This window comes from Neolamprologus brichardi, chromosome 20, assembly GCF_056152115.1.
Source record: "Neolamprologus brichardi isolate AB-2024 chromosome 20, ASM5615211v1, whole genome shotgun sequence".
In the NCBI taxonomy this organism is placed as follows: Eukaryota; Metazoa; Chordata; class Actinopteri; order Cichliformes; family Cichlidae; genus Neolamprologus; species Neolamprologus brichardi.
Window position 1 is genome coordinate 28,316,978 of NC_142123.1, and position 19,573 is coordinate 28,336,550.

The 19,573-nt window shown below is 36.3% G+C and overlaps 2 protein-coding genes across 6 annotated transcripts; both read right to left on the minus strand.

The window, feature by feature from the left end:
* Nucleotides 1-658: 658 nt before the first annotated feature.
* LOC102783028 (membrane cofactor protein-like) lies at nucleotides 659-13,459 on the minus strand. 5 transcript variants are annotated; one of them, XM_087834042.1, is made up of 13 exons: nucleotides 13,332-13,459; nucleotides 12,518-12,618; nucleotides 12,195-12,383; nucleotides 11,819-11,918; nucleotides 11,531-11,604; nucleotides 11,267-11,446; nucleotides 10,952-11,131; nucleotides 8,156-8,224; nucleotides 5,003-5,191; nucleotides 4,544-4,603; nucleotides 3,556-3,634; nucleotides 2,195-2,260; nucleotides 659-1,900 (listed from the first exon to the last, which is right to left on the minus strand). In XM_087834042.1, the coding sequence occupies exons 2-12, from the start codon at nucleotides 12,576-12,578 to the stop codon at nucleotides 2,203-2,205; spliced, it is 1,239 nt and encodes a 412-aa protein (XP_087690168.1). In that variant the 5' UTR covers nucleotides 12,579-12,618; nucleotides 13,332-13,459; the 3' UTR covers nucleotides 659-1,900; nucleotides 2,195-2,202. The 5 variants fall into 5 exon arrangements, with proteins under 5 accessions (XP_087690168.1, XP_087690169.1, XP_087690167.1 ...); XM_087834043.1 differs by lacking the exon at nucleotides 2,195-2,260; XM_087834041.1 differs by having other exon boundaries at nucleotides 659-2,260.
* Nucleotides 13,460-16,430: 2,971 nt separating this feature from the next.
* Nucleotides 16,431-19,573, minus strand: LOC118454428 (membrane cofactor protein-like). The gene is made up of 10 exons (XM_087833632.1): nucleotides 19,518-19,573; nucleotides 18,875-18,975; nucleotides 18,580-18,768; nucleotides 18,204-18,303; nucleotides 17,948-18,021; nucleotides 17,677-17,856; nucleotides 17,408-17,593; nucleotides 17,042-17,131; nucleotides 16,776-16,849; nucleotides 16,431-16,514 (listed from the first exon to the last, which is right to left on the minus strand). Exons 2-10 carry the CDS (start codon nucleotides 18,933-18,935, stop codon nucleotides 16,431-16,433), a joined length of 1,038 nt encoding a protein of 345 aa, XP_087689758.1. The 5' UTR covers nucleotides 18,936-18,975; nucleotides 19,518-19,573.

The following is a 19,573-nucleotide window of genomic DNA, read 5'->3' on the forward strand; positions in this document are numbered from 1 at the left end:
AGCAAAGAGCTGACACAGGACCTGAGAGATACATCTGGCCCTTCAGTTGATTCCTCTACTGTTCATTGACGAGTCATCGTCTCAGTGGAATGGTGGCAGTCAGGAAGCCATTCTTAAGGGAGTGTGAGGAACACTAAATTACACAAGAACTCAATTGAAAATCACTAACAAAGGTCTAATACAGTGATCGATGCAACTTGGATTTTTGGTACATATTGTTATTGATGTGTATGGAGGTGGTCAGTGAAGAGGTAGACCAGTGAGTGTATGCAAGTGATTTGTAAAACAGGGTGGAGGCTTCATCATAATTTGGGGACGCATTTCATTGAGTGGTGTGGAAATTGATGAGATTTTGAACTCAGAAAAGTATCATCACATTATGTTCCACCATGTAATAAAAGCTCTTCCAAAAGAAAAGACTGAATACATACTGTATTTTCCATGTATCCTTGACTGTTTAGATATATTTATAAAAACAAAATCAAAACTTCCTAGCATAATATGAAGAAATCAGTGGTGAACCAATACTTTTTTTTTTTATAACGGTTGAGTAGCAACAATAATATACTTATTTTATTTGGAATTTTTTAATCCAATTATAAATCTGTAAAAGCTTGTGTACATATATGCACATTATCAAGAGGAGCTTGGCACACAGTTGTCTTCATTCATTTTATTTTATTAATATAAAATTTTGTCCCAAAGACAACAATTTAAATCTACTTAAAAAGAAAAGATTTTATTTGAATAAATAAATATTAAGCAAGACAAGTGTGCTAATACTCAAAATATTTATCTTCATGTCCTGAACAGTGAGTAGTCAAAAGATCATTAAAAAAAAAAAAAAACTGATGCAGTGACAGGATGATATACACAAAGACGTTTAAAAGACATGAAATCCAAGTTTAAGATTTTTTTTCTCCCCCTTGTCAATGAGACCTTGAAACTCAATCCCAAAGAGTTGATTCTGTTCATCATAGCATTTCCAGAGAAACGTTTTTCATCATTCATCCAAGTGACTTCTTTCCAGAGAAACGTTTTTCATCATTCATCCAAGTGACTTCTTCAGTCTCAGCTGAGACTGAAGACGAGTCCAGATGAACAGAATCAACTTTTTGGGATTTCCTTTCCTGGATGATTGAGCATACATTAAGAGACTTTAAACTCATTTTGGCAAATTCAAAAAAAACAAGGTGCTGACATTATTAAAGGCCAAACACTGCAGGCAGTTTTTATACCCAATAACTGGGTTAACATTCATGAAATTCACAACTATTTAAATGAAGCACAAGCTAAAACAATCAAAAATGCCTTACATTTAGGTTTGGGGCCATTTTACAGATCCAACTTTCTTCTTTTTTTTTTTTCCACTTTCTTTCTGCAAGTCATAAGTACAGGACTGGTTCATCAACCAGCAGTCCTATATACACACCAAACTGTTCCAACAAATTTATTTGATCCAAATGAGTAGTTACATAGTATCTAATTATTTTGGCTAAACTTCAGTTAAGCCATATGACAACCAAACAGACAATGTGCTAATTTTGCTTGTTTTACACCATCTGTTTAAATAAACTACAATGGTCAAGTGGTGTTCCTTTACTACAGTGCAACAGATAAATTTAACATAGAATTTTAGCTTTTCTGATAAATATTCATCAGTTTCTTCCTAATGATCAGAATACTGAAAGTCATGAGACAAGCCACTTGAAGCATAACGTGTCCCAATCCAAAGATGTTTCTCGGTCTTTGGAAACCAATTTTAAGAGAGTTGCTCAGAAACTTCAGGCAAATGCGTGCACACGGAGGGCCTGTACATTCAAGACTGGTCCTTTGGCATTCTTCTTAGGAAGCTGTTTTTATAAACAGCAGTCGTGGAGTAGCCAGGCTGCCATGCTTACTGGAAAAAAAAAAATAAAGTAAATAAATTATAGTAATTATATACTTTTTGGAAAAGTCTAAAACCCCCTGCAAACCTGTAGAGAAAGGGAAAAAAATGTTTGAGTACTGAAACAGTTGTTTCACAAGTTAGGTATCAGCCAAGGTAGAAAAAGAAAAAAGACCATCACTGAACATATAATTTCACTCATGTCCATAATGTATTACAATGTTCATCTACATTATCACATTAATCTTATTATTTGTTTGTTTTACATAAATTAGCTCAAGTGTTCTTCAAGATCCATCATCTTACCGAGAGTGCTACAGTACATCCTCTCCCACATTTGTAGCATCTTTGTCAGTATTGCCTCTTCGAGTGCTGTAATCCAGTAATGACTGGTCAACATTATTGATAATATACAACAAAGCAAACAGAAAGCTACATGGAATGAAGAAGTCCACAGAAACCACCACAGGACTACATACCACTCATCACAAGGACCACCCCACACAAGCAGCACCCGTGCCTGCAGCTACTCTTTCACCTCTTATAGTCAAAACAGCCAAATTTGTTTGATGAGATACGAAATATTACCTGTTCATTCCTGTTAGCAGAAACAAACAGGTCAATAAAACTTCATCAATAACAGCATATTTGGCTTTTCTTTTTTTTTTTTTTTAAAGACTCCAATCAAAGCTAAAATAAATAGCAAATTAATATCAGATGTTCCAAAACGTAATTAAAATCCTTCATGCGACTAAAGAGATTACAATATACTTTGTAAACTATGCCTACATACTATTTGGGCTGTTTATATTTCTCTTATAAATACAAATAATGATAAGATTCTGCAGGAATAAATTATTATACCACCACCAAATGCTCCCTTGTCAAGTTCTATCCTCCACTATAGATTGTATTATATGTATGTGAATCTACCTCACTGATACCCTCAGTTTGTCAAGTCCAACACCTAAGTGTAAGACTTTGAAGTCCACAACAGGAAAGCCACCGAGTTTCATACAACGCTTCTCTGGAAATGTGTCACTGGTATAGAACACACTTCCCATTGTACAGGTAAATTTAATCAATAGAAAGTTTTAAAAATCTAAAAAATGAGATGCATTTCTTTGACCATATTCACAGCCCTGAAATCTAAGAATTAGCTATGGTACATAAGCTAATGCAAATGAAACAAAATCTTTGTCGTGGTATTCACAGCAGTCGCATTGCCTCAGAAAGGGACATAGCCAAGCATCAACATATGAAAAATGTTGTATGTAACAACACAATTTAAACCACTACTCACCTAATTCATTATTTTAAAACACTACATGCTTTACTACCAGCTGAAATTGGCTGTTTTTTTTTTTTTTTTAATTTAATTGTGATTATCAAAAATGTGATTAAAACCAGCATAGGTCATTTGAGACTGAGCTAAACCCTACAGCTCTGTGTAGGAAAAATAACACTGTAGTAGAGAAATACATTATCCAGGAAGCCTTACGAAAAGTACAAAGTTTCAACATGCAACACTAAGATTATACAAAGCTTGGATAGAAAGAAAAGGTGGAAAATTAATGAGTAGCTGAGAAGCAAACAACACAAAGCCATTACAAGGACAAAGCTATTTCAAGGGTTAGTCAGCAAAGTTCAATAAAACATAACTTTACCGCTTTCCTTTTTTGCTGTTTTTGTGGTAAAACACACAACAACAACAAACAGCAATGGCTCCAACGATGCCGAAGAACACTTTGATGGGGCAGAGGGGAAAAATTATTTTTAAAAAAACCCCCAAAGAAACATATTAAAAAAAAGCTTAGTGACTGGAAACCTATTAGATGTCAATAAGGCCACAAAGGTAATAATGACACAAGGATATAGGAGACTGTTATAATGATGATACAATTTCAAATAAGGATAATCCTGGCAAATAACTGAGTAGTATTTAACAAAAGAAGGTGGAAAACAAAATCAGACTTGTCAAATAGTCTTCAAGTGAGGAGACAGTCAATGAAATAAACCAAGGTAAAGAATTCTCATTAATTTAAAAAAAAAAGGAAAAGAAAAGAAAGACTGCATTCTTCTGCAATCTTGTTATTTTCAATTTTACTGAAATGTGATCCCCTTTGGACTGTGCAGAACATACTATGAACATACTATAGTTGTTAACTCAGGTAATAAGATAATAGGTCACTAGTGTGGCATAACTACAGTTATTATAAATCACTTTAGTGCAGAACCACACTGGTTTACAAAGCCAACATTTGCAGCTTGTTTAACTTTCCATCAGACAGAGGTGTGCTGCGGCTGCAGGACATCCTAGACTTAATGGTTTTCCAGCATTGTGTATTGATCTAATTATATAAATAATTAGTGTAACCAACAAGTTAACCCAATCACCAACTGTAATTTTTTTAATGTACAGTCATTAAAAAAAAGGCAAAAAACAAAAATAAACAAACCTTAATATAACATAAATGAAAAAAAAATACTATATTATACTAAAATACTGCCATTTAAATACTAATTACTCATATGTTCTCAATGTGTATCATAAAAATATGATAAGCAATGTGTAATATAAACATAATCTTTTTGGTTCACCCTCATGTTTGTACATTCACGATCTACTATAAAAGTTCAAAATTTCAAACTTACCCGAAATGCCAATAATAACACTATTAGAACTGCCACTTCCATTGTCCGCTGGAGGTGAAGCTAAGAAAAAAAAAAAAAAAAAAAAAAAAAAGACAAACACCAATGAAAACCAAAGGAAGAGACAGCAAAATTGCTAAACTTATACAACTGACACGAGTACACTGAAAAGTCTCTTTCAATCCCTGTGAACTGCATGCTTCTGGTTTATCAAAAGCATGCTTTCCATTTGTTATTTGAAATAAAAATAAATAAATAAAAAATCTACTTTCAGGATATGATGAAACTGACATTGAACAAATATACACCAAACAAAAAAGTTGAAGTTTTTTTTTTTTTTAATCTATTTTAACTTCATAAAATAACAATGTAGTTTAAAAAGGGAGCCAGTTTTTTGACCATGTAGAGTATTATCTGATAAAGCTAATCACATAAAATATTTATTATTAACATCTGACTTACGTGCACATTGTGGAATTCCTGGTGACCACAGACCACTTTTTTCACATGTCTGGGTACCTGATCCGATTAGCTCGTATCCAGACGGGCAGCTGAGAGTCACCTTAACCCCATGTCTATATGGAGGTTGAGAGCTCACAATCACCTCAGCACTTCTCTTTTTGGGATCTGCACATCCTTCTCCAGATGGAACTGTTGAAAATATAGCAGTTTATACACATTTAAAAAAAAAAAAAGACATGTTCAAACAATGTTAAGATATTTAGAGCACATGGAAACTGCTGCAAAGTTTGAGAAATAAACATAATAATCTACGTCATCAGATTTACATGAAAAATAAAAAAATCCTATTAGTATGGCAAGTTTGATCACTCTTTCAAACGGTTACCATGTAACACCCAAAAATATACGTTACGATTTAGGTTTTTTTAGCAATGGCACATTATGATGGTAGTATGACCTGCTGCGCTATACGTTTGGAGACAGTAGAACAAAAACAAAACAAAAAAAACAACAACATTACGCAGTGGCTGAAGATGCTAAGAGTTTTCTTGAGTGACCAGGGAAACAAGAGTTATATAAAGCATGTAGGAGAACCAGATTAGGTTCAATAGTTTGGAAATAAAGCAAGAGAAGTTAAGATGGTTTGTGCCGAAAAGGGATAGAGGACATCCTGGTCAAAGGATGTGGAAAACAGAGCTGCCAGATGGAAAAATAAATAAATAAATGAAAAGAAAATTGCTGACCACAGAGGGTTTCTAGGTGTAGTGAAAGAGAACATAGAAATGATTGGTAGGAGGGAAAACAATGCAAGGGCTAGGATGAGATACAGTGGCTTGCAAAAGTATTCGGCCCCCTTGAACTTTTCCACATTTTTTCACATTACAGCCACAAACATGAATCAATTTTATTGGAATTCCATGTGAAAGACCAACACAAAGTGGTGTAAACGTGAGAAGTGGAACAAAAATCAGTCCATCTGCATCTTAAGGATAAAGGACACTCTTTCGAGGATGCCAATGTTCACATTTTGGACAGAGAGGACAGATGGTTTGAAAGAGGAGTGAAAGAAGCCATTTACGCCCACTGTGAGCGACCATCTTTGAACAGAGGCGGTGGTTTACGACACCAACTGTCTGCCATCTATAATCCAGTTTTGAGTTCCCTCCCCAGACGCCTTAACGCCCACTCACATCCTGGGCCATCTGACCTCAGGAATTCGTATGATAAGGTGGGGCCAGGTTTCACAATGAGCTCACCCGAAACCCTGGCTGATTGGGACCCACACCCAGTTCCACACCTTGGCTCAGGCGATTAGAGGATCATCAGGGGGTCCTTTTGTCCCTCTGCAGGGGGATACTCCCACTAGGTTTAAATCTGGGACTCCCCACCATTTGACCTTAGAACTGAAGAAGCTTCTCGGATGAGAGGTGAAACGTCTTCAAGCAACTTAAAGAAGTCCAGACGCTTTTCTTTCCAAGCTCCTTTGACTACGATGACCTGGATGACTGAGAACCTTCGCAGACACAACGAAAATCATACAAGATTCCAAACATTTTTTACAAATAAATAACTGCAAAGTGGGGTGTGCGTAATTATTCAGCCCCCTTTGGTCTGAGTGCAGTCAGTTGCCCATAGACATTGCCTGATGAGTGCTAATGACTAAATAGAGTGCACCTGTGTGCAATCTAATGTCAGTACAAATACAGCTGCTCTGTGACGGCCTCAGAGGTTGTCTAAGAGAATATTGGGAGCAACAACACCATGAAGTCCAAAGAACACACCAGACAGGTCAGGGATAAAATTATTGAGAAATTTAAAGCAGACTTAGGCTACAAAAAGATTTCCCAAGCCTTGAACATCCCACGGAGCACTGTTCAAGCAATCATTCAGAAATGGTAGGAGTATGGCACAACTGTAAACCTACCAAGACAAGGCCATCCACCTAAACTCACAGGCCGAACAAAGAGAGCGCTGATCAGAAATGCAACAAAGAGGCCCAGGGTGACTCTGGACGAGCTGCAGAGATCTACAGCTCAGGTGGGGGAATCTGTCCATAGGACAACTATTAGTCGTGCACTGCACAAAGTTGGCCTTTATGGAAGAGTGGCGAGAAGAAAGCCATTGTTAACAGAAAACCATAAGTCCCGTTTGCAGTTTGCCACAAGCCATGTGGGGGACACAGCAAACATGTGGAAGAAGGTGCTCTGGTCAGATGAGACCAAAATGGAACTTTTTGACCAAAATGCAAACGCTATGTGTGGCGGAAAACTAACACTGCACATCACTTTGAACACACCATCCCCACTGTCAAATATTGTGGTGGCAGCAGCATGCTCTGGGGTGCTTCTCTTCAGCAGGGACAGGGAAGCTGGTCAGAGTTGATGGGAAGATGGATGGAGCCAAATACAGGGTAATCTTGGAAGAAAACCTCTTGGAGTCTGCAAAAGACTTGAGACTGGGACGGAGGTTCACCTTCCAGCAGGACAACGACCCTAAACATAAAGCCAGGGCAACAATGGAGTGGTTTAAAACAAAACATATCCATGTGTTAGAATGGCCCAGTCAAAGTCCAGATCTAAATCCAATCGACAATCTGTGGCAAGATCTGAAAACTGCTGTTCACAAACGCTGTCCATCTAACCTGACTGAGCTGGAGCTGTTTTGCAAAGAAGAATGGGCAAGGATTTCAGTCGCTAGATGTGCAAAGCTGGTAGAGACATAACCTAAAAGACTGGCAGCTGTAATTGCAGCAAAAGGTGGTTCTACAAAGTATTGACTCAGGGGGCTGAATAATTACGCACACCCCACTTTGCAGTTATTTATTTACACAAAATGTTTGGAATTATGTATGATTTTCGTTCCACTTCTCACGTGTACACCACTTGGTATTGGTCTTTCACACGGAATTCCAATAAAATAGATTCATGTTTGTGGCTATAATGTGACAAAATGTGGAAAAGTTCAAGGGGGCTGAATACTTTTGCAAGCCACAGTGGAGGATTATGATCTGCTGTGGCAACATATAAAGCAGGGGTGGGCAATAGTAGTCCCAGAACTTCATGCGCTCTTTGGGAAAAAATCAAATGCACAACCTTGCTAAAAGGGAGGAAAGCTGGATATTGATATCTTTATGAGCTTTAAAATGAACTGTACCTGCTGGTTTAGTAGTGGTTATGGTCGTAGTGGTAGTAGTGGTAGTAGTGGTAGTTGTTGCGGGTTTTGCTGCAGGGACAAAAAGTAAGTCAGCAGGGATGTGTAAAATCCCAACTAGAGATGCAACTATTTGATTGGAAAGGATGGGACATCGGTTTGATCCTCACTCAAAAGCCTGGAATAAATTTTGATTGCATATCTGCGACAACAAGCCGATCTATTGCCAAACTACAGTTTTCTCAAACTACAGTTTACAAACTACAATAGCCTAACAATTGCCAAAGATCACTCAGTTTAAGTCTGGGTTGTTTACAACAGCAGCAGTGTGCTGATGTTCTAGGAGGACAGCTAGGTAGCTAAAACAACACAATGGAAACATGCAAGCAACCGCAGCTTTATAGATATTTCAAACTTGACATGACAAGACCTTTTGTTTGTAGGTTAGGAATAGTTTTGCTTCCAAGTGAGTTAAAAGTTCCAATGAAATCAATGCTTTCCCTGTTTGGCCTCTCAAACACATCAGATAAACTGATATGCCATTTATTATAATTACAGCCATAAATGTAAAGAGAATATGGATTAAGAATCATATACCAATAATATTTATTGGGCAGATTTTATTTCACAAAATTACGAAAGCAATGTTTAACCTGAACCGGATGTTCCCTTATAGATAAGAATGGTTCCTGGTGTTGTCCCCAAAGTGACAAATACAGCTTTTTAAATAGGGTTGGGTATCGATTTCAATTTATTATAACTGCTTTGATTCTGATTCAATTTGATTCGATTCAATTTTGACTCAGTAACAAATATATTATAATTCTGATCATTTATCAGTACATATCCATATTTTTATATCCCTGTATAAAAACAAAGCTGACACTTGTGAGATTTCATCAGAAGTGTAAGCATCACAGCAGATGCCTTTGTGTTAAAGTAACCGAGGATAAAACACAGAAAAATATGAAGGAGATTTTCCTGGCTTGGCGTTTCATAGCAGATAACCTCCTTAAAAATATTCTGCAGTACATCAAAAACAGAAGGAAACCATAAATCAGCAGATTAACATTACCTGATGCTGCTGAATTGAAGCAGAGCAAAGTTACAGAGGTTTTATTAGAAATACAGCTAAGTGTTTTACGATTTGGCATCATTTGTAAAAGTTTACATTTCGTCACTATTGAAGAACAGAAATTAGGCTCTCTTGTTGGAGGTCATAAACAAAACAAAAAAAACAAAAAAAAAAACAAACCTGCGGCCGGCAGCACTGTACACAACAGTAGACAAGTGTTAATAAGCCAGCGAATAATGGAGAAAACAGATTTTTGATGGGAAATTGGTCTGAAAGTACACCGGGAGAGAGAGCTGTGCAGTAAGTGTGATTTTATCATGGTGGAAGCAAAACAGCAAAAGTAAGAGAGAATTCATGATGATGTTTTTCAAACGTGAAACGTCGTTTGGATCTTCTTCTGCTGCTGGTTGACTTAAGTTTTACCTGCTCTCATTTGTTGTTTTAACTGTTTGGCGGTTGTTGAAATAGTTTTGTGAGCTTTAACCTGAGATTCTGGCATTTCTGACAAAATACATTTATTTTTAAAAATCAATTCAGGGTTTAATAAATAGATATCACATTATTCAAACTGAAATTGAAAAGGGAAAATCTTTTTTTTTTTTTTTTAAACCCACCCCTACTTTTTAATTCAAAGCTAGCATTGGACACACACTCAATAGAGGGAACACTTATCACGCTTTTACCAGTTGAGATCTGATACAGAGTAACTCCAGGTATTTTGTGATATTAGTTTTAAGTCAATATTTTGTAATCTTTCTGTAAAGAAAGGACTGGGAATCATTCTTTTATATCCAAGACAGTGATATACTTGGCTTTTCTAACTATGCATAATTTTTTTAAGTTTCCTGTGTGTGTCAAACCAAACCAATGTCCCTCTGACTCTTAATTCATATGATACCAAACAGAGCGTAAAAACAATCGAGCAAAAGAGTCTGATCTTCTCAGTTATCTCAGTTCACTTTCATCAACTTTGCAGTTAAGTAATAATAACTTTGAAAGCATACAAAGAGACATGATATGCCTCTAAACTGCTGTGGCTTTGATTAGGTGATCATACTTCATGCTATAATAGTTCTGCCATTAGATGTCAATCGAATCAATATCCACAAATCAGATAAGTGCATCCCTAGTAAATCATGTGGTCATATACCCAGAGGCAGGGTATCAGTTACCAATTGGAACTGGAAAAATTGAATCAAATTTTCCCAACAGGAACAGTTCATGCATAATATTAGCTTTATGTATGTTACTGATTATTTATATTAAAATATGCTGAGTAATGATCTGTGATAATATGGAAAGAATCATCTTTTGTAAATGCTTTAATTTAATCATGTAACTGAATATTTTCTTAACATTATTGAAATTATAATGATGGAAGAAATCAAGAATTAGCTGCCAAGATCCACGCATTGAATGAATGAGGAAAAGAAAGAAAGCACAAGCCAGCAAGCTCCAGCTTTGAGCAGTTAGCTAAAAGCTTGAATTATAACACCTTGCAACCAACATGTTTTTCTAGCCTATGACAAGATACTGGAAGTAGACGAATCGTCCACTTCAAAAGAAACCTCGTAGTAGAGGTAAACTGCCATTAAGCATTTATAAAAAATATGCAGCAGGAAGACTTAGGCTCAGAATTGGGGGTTAAGTTGCACTTAAAGCAAAGAGATCATGATCCGATTGAACTCAGTAAATGCAAATAAATATTTTCATTTATGACTTACGTATACACTGAGGAAGTCCAGGTGACCATTGACCATTTAGCCCACACATCACAGTAGCGGATCCAATCATTGTGTATCCAGTGTTACACTGTAATTTGACTGTAGACAGGTGTCCATATGGAGGTCGAGCACCGCTACTCCACTGTCCAAATGAAATGTCTGGATCTCCACATTCAACCTCTGCAGGGAAAGAAAGTAGACATTGGTCAAACATTAGTCAAAAGTGACCTTTTCCACAATATGTATTAGCCTAATTTATACTACACAAGAAAAAGCAGAGAACAAGTTTTTGAAAAAAAATTTCAAAACACTTACTGATACATCTTGGAGGCTCAGGCTTGAATGTTCTATCATCCGAACAATGCAACTGTCTTGCTCCATCAACTGTATAATCCTTTTTACAGGTGTACTGTATAACTTCATTATATTCATAGACATCTTTATTTGGACTGAAAGAGCCATCCTGCACTACAGGTGGTGATGCACATTTTGTCACTGGAAAATAAAAATAAAAATCTATCAGAATGAAAACAAACAAGCTTTTAATCAGGGGACTTGTATTAAGACAAGACAACCAACCTTCACATACAGGAAACCTGCCCAACCACCCTTGGCTTCCACAAGTACGCTTTCCTCCTCCAACTGGCGTATGACTGATTGGAGGGAAAGAGACTGGTTTAGAAATTTTATTTCACATGACACAGAAGACGACGTAAACCCGACCCGACACTCATTCTGATTTATTTATTTGTTTTTTAAAATAGGATAAATTGCAACATTTTAGTGATTTAATATGCTACTACTAACTTCAATCTGAAAACTAATTATCTAAACACTGTTTATTAGAGCTAACATTGTATTACTAACCCGGCGTTACAAATGATCACTGCTGTATCACCAAATTCAGTCCCATTAGGATATTCAATGTGTCCATTTTCAACTTCCTCCGCAGGGCCACAGTTGTACCCTGAAACAAGAAAAATAAGGATTAAATTGGTCCTTTAGGACTTTTGTGATAGTATGTGTAATTATCTCACCAAATATAGTTTACTGTTTATGTAACATGTATATGTGAGTAAGACATTTTCTAGAGGTAGAGTTTTTTTTTTTAAACACAAATTTTAAGAATGTTACCAGGATAGCGAGTAAATTCTACCTGACGCTCATTCTCATGTGCTTAAACTGGCTGTGAAATACAGCAGCTACAAGGAATTTGAATTTAAAAGCAAGTGTTAATATTCACTCTCGCATTTCAACCGCACAGGACTCCAACTTCCAGCAGTACAAGTAACACTTGGGGAACCTCCTGCAGACACATATCCAGTATTACAGGCAAATGTAACTGTGGTCCCATCTGGGAAACTAGTTTGAAGAATGGCATTGCCCTTTAAATCCATATTTTCTCCTTTAGGAGGACTGGAACAGCCTTGAGCTGTACATGAAAGAAAAAAGAGAAAAAAAACATACAGACAAAAAAAGAGAGAAGAGAATTTTAAGAACAGGGTAACCCAGGACAAACACCATGCTGTGTTTACAGTGTCTCAAGCTTCTCCGCACTGCACTCACCTTGAGCATTAACTGCAAAAAAGCCAAGACTGCTCAGCAGAAGGACTGCAGTAATAGCCATGACAGGATCTGACAGGTTTAACTAAAACCAAGAGCCCTTTCTGGTACAAAACAAAGGCAAACACAATAAAGACAACCAGAGATATTACTTGGTCATGATAGCTGGTACTAACAAAGGTATTCCATTGAATCAGGTCTGTCACTGCTAACACATTAACTAGCAGAAGGTAGCAGGTGCAAACATTCGGTCTTCGGTCAAGTTTATATATTTCCCTAAACCAAAACCTTAACAGTAACCAAGTTTAGGTTTTAAAAATGAAATATTTGAAAATACTGCCTCCTCTCTCCCTTTGTCGCGGCAGAAAACAAACCTAAAGTCTTTCCATATTTTACAACTTGAAGGCCACGATAGCTTCGGCTGGCCGATCAACATATGTTAAACTAAATGACAGGTAGGTACGGGGAAAAAAATGGCCGTGAATTCTCGCAGGTCACGTATGCTGCTCTCGGTCTTCCTGGAGCCAAAGATACCGTGAGTGGTAACACATCACATTAATAATCGCGTAATTTAGCTTACAGGGGGGTTAAGAAGATGTCACTGAAAGATTTAAAAAATGCTGACTCCATCTGAATGTCTGCAATTTGGTCAAAATCCATAAACTGTTAAATCGCCTTCGGCTGCGTTAGCTAGCTAATTGTTAGCTAACTTAGCAGCAACGACGGATAAATACAATAATACAGCACTGTTATGGGGTCGACGCTTTGTTTTTGTTTTTTCGGTTGTTACGGACGGTTAAAACAAACGACACCATACCTTACGTCTGAACGCCAACAATGATGACCGCTACCAGCCCTGCTCTGAAAGGTTATTTCGGGTTTCTGCTTGTTTTAATGTGGGCTGCGTCTCCTTCTCGGAAGTAGGCGCGGTCAAACAGTGACGTGCTTGTTCTTCAGAAAGTCTTAGACCTTAGATTACAGCTCGCGTACTTTATAACATAATAATGAAATAAACGAAAGAAACAAAGCTCTTAAGTTTGTGTGGATTCACATAAAACGAGTGTAGTACTTGTAGTGCTACCAATAAGCCAAATGAGGGTTGTTGTACTTCCATCCATTTTACTTAGTAAATGTAGCACCAGGAAGAAAAACTAAATTAGTTGAAACCGCTGTATTTCTGAAATTAGTCTGTATGCTATAACCGTTTTTTTTGTTTTTTGTTCTGTCTTTTCTGAACATAATACGCACAAGTTTATGAGCCCCACCCACCATAAACCCAACACTTCCTTATTACTCTGTTGTTCCACACTTCACATAAATATGCAGTTTTCCCTTCTTAAAGCAGTATTAATAGGACACAGCACGAGACCTGTATATAAAAAGACACATACACCTTTAAGACAATGTGAAAGTGTAGGCTGTTCTTTACTGTCCTTGAAAAGCTTTGGCCCTCTTTTGTAAGCCATGCATACTACTTGTGACATTCTTGTGAAAACATTTTGTGTGGTAAATTACAGTGCCCAATACATTCAAACAGGGTGACGCATTACAATACAGGGCGGACTGAATCAATGTGAGGAAATAAACTTCCTGCTGTACTTTGGTCTGTTTATTCATGATTCATAATTCCTGCTTTTTCCCAGTGTTTTTCTAAACATTCCTTTAAATGAAATCAACCACATTTGAAAAAAAATACAAAAACTTCAGAGGATTATTTTATTTATTTATTTAAATTTGTTTTTACATTTAGAACAACCTACAGAAGAGAAAGTACAACTTGTACTAAAGTGTCTGGAATCAAATGTATTTAAATACAAACGTTAATCATAAGTGTAAATGGACATTTAAACTTACAAATGAACTTAATACCTCCTTACAAATTAACTTAATACCTCCTTACAAATTAACTTAATACTTGTGTCCTTCACATGTCAGGTCATTTTTGTATGACCTCCACATGACCCCTGTTCACAATTACTTGGCAAGCATGCAGAGATTCAAATTTATTTAATGGATTTATACTGAAGTTTAAAACTGAGACTTAAAAAAAGAGTGATTTCATATTAACATGAAACCAGGTTATTATAAGCAAAAGGAAATGTTCAAAAACTTGTGGAAACTGTTTATCAAATAGTGTTTTCTAAACATAAAAGTGAACATTATATGATCATTCATATGCCGCAATGTGAAATCATATTAAAACAAAATATGATGACTTTTGTGACACTCCACGTAGCCAAACCATTTATATCATATCGTATATCTGGGTACACGGGCCTTTCTTAACTTTCTTAACTTATCCAGATTTTCCCTGAAATCCCTGAAAAGACCACAGACAGGAAGAGACCATTATTCAGTCATATCAAATCACAGGATCTTCACATTCACAGAATGGAAAGTACTAGAATTGTCCAAAATTATCTCTATATTATGCTAGCAACCTCCTGAGGTATTTAATTCAAATTTTAACAACAATTGAGAAGTGAAGCTACATATACTTAAGCAATTTTAATTCATAACATGCGTATACATTAAGGAAGTCCAGGTGTCCAGTAACGTTTTTATGTCACGGTAAGGTTTGCATTGATTATGTATCCAGGTTCACACTTTAACGTTGCTAACGACAACTATCTCTTCAGAGGTTAAAAATCCTCATTCTATTCATCATTTGGACTCTTCATATTCAACTTGTGGGAAACAAAAAGGAAACTGGATATCAATACAGTTATCCAAAATGACCTTATCTATCATTACCAGGAAACTGGTCCAATTGAGGCTATAAAGGCAAAGTTGGAATTTAAAAATACATATTAAATACACGTACACATTGTAGTAATTGCACACCCTTAATACCAAATCATCTACAGAGAAAATGAAATGATATAATTAGATATGATTAGAGAGGCACGTCAGTTTCAGCTATACATATTTAATTTTGTGTAATATACTGAGATAATTATAATTAGAGCTATTTGTATTTATTAGAGCAATTTTGTTATGTTTTATAACCTTGTAATAGTTAGTTACTGTACTTAGAGTCTTGGAGCAACTTTGACCACATAATTTCTGCTTTGAAAGCAATGTTTAAGCCAAACCTGATGTTTGCTTATAAATAAAAAGAATGGTTCCTGGTGTCGTCCCTACAGTGAGAAAAACAGCTTTTTAATTCAAAGCTAGCACTGGACATGCACTCAGCAGAGAAACACTTATCCAGCTTTTTCCAGTTGAGATCTGACACAGAGTAGCTGTATATTCTGTCAGTTAAACTAATATCCACTGATTAGATCAGTGCGTCCCTAGTGATTCATGTGGTCATTTACCCAAAGCCAAGGTATAGGTTTCTTAAATGGAAAAGGTGGATTAGATTTTCCAGCAGGAACGGTTCATGCATAATATTGGCTTTATATATGTTACTGATTAGAAATGAAATTGTTAAAAAAAAAAAAATGCTGAGTAATGATCTATGTCAATATGGTAAAAATCTTCTGTTGTCAGTTCTTTAACTTAATGCTGTAATTCAATAAGTGTCTTTACATTACTGAAGTCTAATGATGCAAGAAATCAAATATTAGCTGCCAAGATTCATTCATATTTCCATGCTCATAGTAGAGGTAAAGTGCCATTCAGCAATACTCTCCACTTTTTGCTGAAAATCACTGGCCAGGACCCCTTAATCTTCATTTACCTGCCTTTTTTGCACTTTTCATAAATATGCAGCAAGAGGACTTAGGCTCAGAATTGGGGTTGAAGTTGCACTTAGAGCAAAGAGATCATGCTTGAGCTCAGCACTTACAAATAATTATTATGATTTATGACTTACAAATACACAGAGGAAGTCCAGGTGACCACTGACCATTTAGCTCACACATCACAGTAGCGGATCCATTCATTGTGTATCCAGCGTTACACTGTAATGTCACATTAGACAAGTATCCATACGGAGGTCGAGCACCGCTACTCCACTGTCCAAATGAAATGTCTGGATCTCCACATTCAACCTCTGCAGGGAAAGAAAGTAGACATTGGTGCAGTTGTCAAAAATGACCTTTTCCACAGTATGTATTAGCCTAATTTTTCGTAGACAAGAAAAAACAAAATAAGTTTTTGAAAATAATTCAAAATACTTACTGATACATTTTGGAGGCTCAGGCTTGAATGTTCCATCATCCGAACAATGCAACTGTCTTGATCCAACAAGTGTATAATCCTTTTTACAGCTTTTAATCAGGGGTGTGACTTGTATTACAACAAGACAACCAACCTTCACATACAGGCAACCTGCCCATCCACCCTCGGCTTCTACAAGTGAGTTCTCCTCCACCAATTGGCATATACCTGATTGGAGGGAAAAAGGTTAGTTTAGAAATTTATTTCACATGACACAGAACAGCATGTTTTTGTTTTTTTTTAAGACATCCAATTGCAACATTTTAGTGATTTAATATGCTACTACTAACTTCGATCAAAAAACTAATTATCTTAACACTTTTTATTAAAGCTAACATCGTATTACTAACCCAATGTTACAAATGACCACTGCTTTATCACCAAATTCAGTCCCAGGACGATATTCAATCTGTCCATTTTCAACGTCCCCCACAGGGCCACAGTTTCTCCCTGAAACAAGAAAAATAAGGATTAAATTGGACTTTTAGAATTTTTTTGATAATATTATGTGTAATTATCTCAACAAATATAGTCTACTGTTTATGTAACATGTTCATGTGAGTAAGACATTTTCTAAAGGAAGACATTTTTTTAAACAACAATTTTAAGAATGTTTCCAGGATAGCGAGTAAATTCTACCTGACACCCATTCTCATGTGCTTAAACTGGCTGTGAAATACAGCAGCTATAAGGAATTTGAATTTAAAATCAAGTGTTAATATTTACTTTGGCATTTCAACCCCAGAGGGCTCCAACTTCCAGCAGTACAAGTAACACTTGGGGACCCTCCTGCAGACTCATATCCAATATTACAGGCAAATGTAACTGTGGTGCCATCTGGGAAACTAGTTAGAAAAATGTCACTGTCCTTTAAATCCATGTTGTCTCCAACAGGTCTGAAACAGTTTTGAGCTGTACATGAAAAAAAAAAGATACAGACAAAACTAAAGACAAAAACAGAGAAGAAGTTCTTGAAAGAAATTGAAAATACTTACTGATACATTTTGGAGGCTCAGGCTTGAATGTTGCATCATCCGAACAATGCAACTGTCTCGATCCAACAAGTGTATAATCCTTTTTACAGGTGTACTGTATAACTTCATTATATTCATAGAGTTCTTTATTTGGACTGAAAGAGCCATCCTGTACTACAGGCGGTGATTCACAATATGGCACTGTATAATAAAAATAAAAATCTATCAGAATGAAAACAAACAGTGAGCTTTTAATCAGGGGTGTGACTTGTATTAAGACAAGACAACCAACCTTCACATACAGGCAACCTGCCCATCCACCCATGGCTTCTACAAGTGAGTTCTCCTCCACCAATTGGCATATACCTGATTGGAGGGGAAAAGGTTAGTTTAGAAATTTTATTTCACATGACACAGAACAGCATTTTTTTGTTTTTTTTAAGACATCCAATTGCAACATTTTAGTGATTTAATATGCTACTACTAACTTCGATCAAAAAACTAATTATCTTAACACTGTTTATTAGAGCTAACATTGTATTACTAACCCAATGTTACAAATGAGCACTGCTGTATCACCAAATTCAGTCCCAGGACGATATTCAATCTGTCCATTTTCAACTTCCTCCGCAAGGCCACAGTTTCTCCCTGAAACAGGAAAAATAAGGATTAAATTGGTCCTTTAGAATTTTTTTGATAATATTATGTGTAATTATCTCAACAAATATAGTCTACTGTTTATGTAACATGTTCATGTGAGTGAGACATTTTCTAGAGGAAGACATTTTTTTAAACAACAATTTAAAGAATGTTTCCAGGATGGGGAGTAAATTCTACCTGACACCCATTCTCATGTGCTTAAACTGGCTGTGAAATACAGCTGCTATAAGGAATTTGAATTTAAAATCAAGTGTTAATATTTACTTTGGCATTTCAACCCCACAGGACTCCAACTTCCAGCAGTACAAGTAACACTTGGGGACCCTCCTGCAGACTCATATCCAATATTACAGGCAAATCTAACTGTGGTCCCATCTGGGAAACTAGTTAGACGAATGTCACTGTCCTTTAAATCCATATTTTCTCCTTTAGGAGGACTGGAACAGTTTTGAGCTGTACATGGGAAAAGAAAGAGAGAAAGAAAAAAGATACAGATAAAAAAGAGAACACAATTTTAAGACGAAACACCATGCTGTGTTTCTCAAGCTAATCCACTCACCTTGAGCAGTAATTGCCAAAAAGCCAAGACTGCTCAGCAGAAGGACTGCACAAATAGCCATGACAGGATCTGACAGGTTTAACTAAAACCAAGAGCCCTTTCTGGTACAAAACAAAGGCAAACACAAGAAAGATAATTAGAGATATTACTCTGTCATGATGGCTGGTACTAACAAAGGCTCTCCATTCAAGAAGATCTGTCACTGCTAACAAATGAATTAACGGACAGGTGGGAGGTGCAAACATTCGGTCAAGTTTATATAGTTCGCTAAACCAAAACCTTAACAGTAACCAAGTTTAGGTTTTAAATATGAAATATCAGAAAATACTCGCTTCCTTTTTTCCCCTTTTGTCACGGCCGAAAACAAACCCAAAGTCTTTCCACATTTTATAACTTGAAGGCCACGATGGCGCGTTCAACATATGTTCAACTAAATGGCAATTAGGTACGGAAAATGTCCGGGAATTCTCGCAGGTCACGTATGCTACTATCGGTCTTCCTTGATCCAAAGATACCATGGGTGGTAAAAACAAACAAACAAAAAAACAACCATAAATAATAATAATAATAATAATAATAATAATAATAATAATAATAATAATAATAATAATAATAGTGACGGTTAAAACAGACAATACCATACCTTACGTCTGAATCGCAGTGGTGGCCGCTACCAGTTCTGTCCTGAAAGCTTATTTG

Bases quoted from the DNA above. Each gene is read 5' to 3' on its own strand.
- LOC118454428 (XM_087833632.1), bottom strand. From the start codon at position 18,935: ATGGCTATTTGTGCAGTCCTTCTGCTGAGCAGTCTTGGCTTTTTGGCA. The intron at 18,304-18,579 runs GTAAATATTAAC...TTCCTGTTTCAG, and splicing joins TGTGGGGTTGAAATGCCAAA to GGAGAAACTGTGGCCTTGCG. The intron at 17,132-17,407 runs GTAAATATTAAC...TTCTTGTTTCAG, and splicing joins TCTGGGGTTGAAATGCCAAA to GGAGAAACTGTGGCCCTGTG.
- LOC102783028 (XM_087834042.1), bottom strand. From the start codon at position 12,578: ATGGCTATTACTGCAGTCCTTCTGCTGAGCAGTCTTGGCTTTTTTGCA. The intron at 11,605-11,818 runs GTTAGTAATACA...CCCTCCAATCAG, and splicing joins GTGATCATTTGTAACGCCGG to TCATACGCCAGTTGGAGGAG. The intron at 11,132-11,266 runs GTAAGTGTTTTG...CTTTCCCTGCAG, and splicing joins TGAGCCTCCAAGATGTATCA to AGGTTGAATGTGGAGATCCA.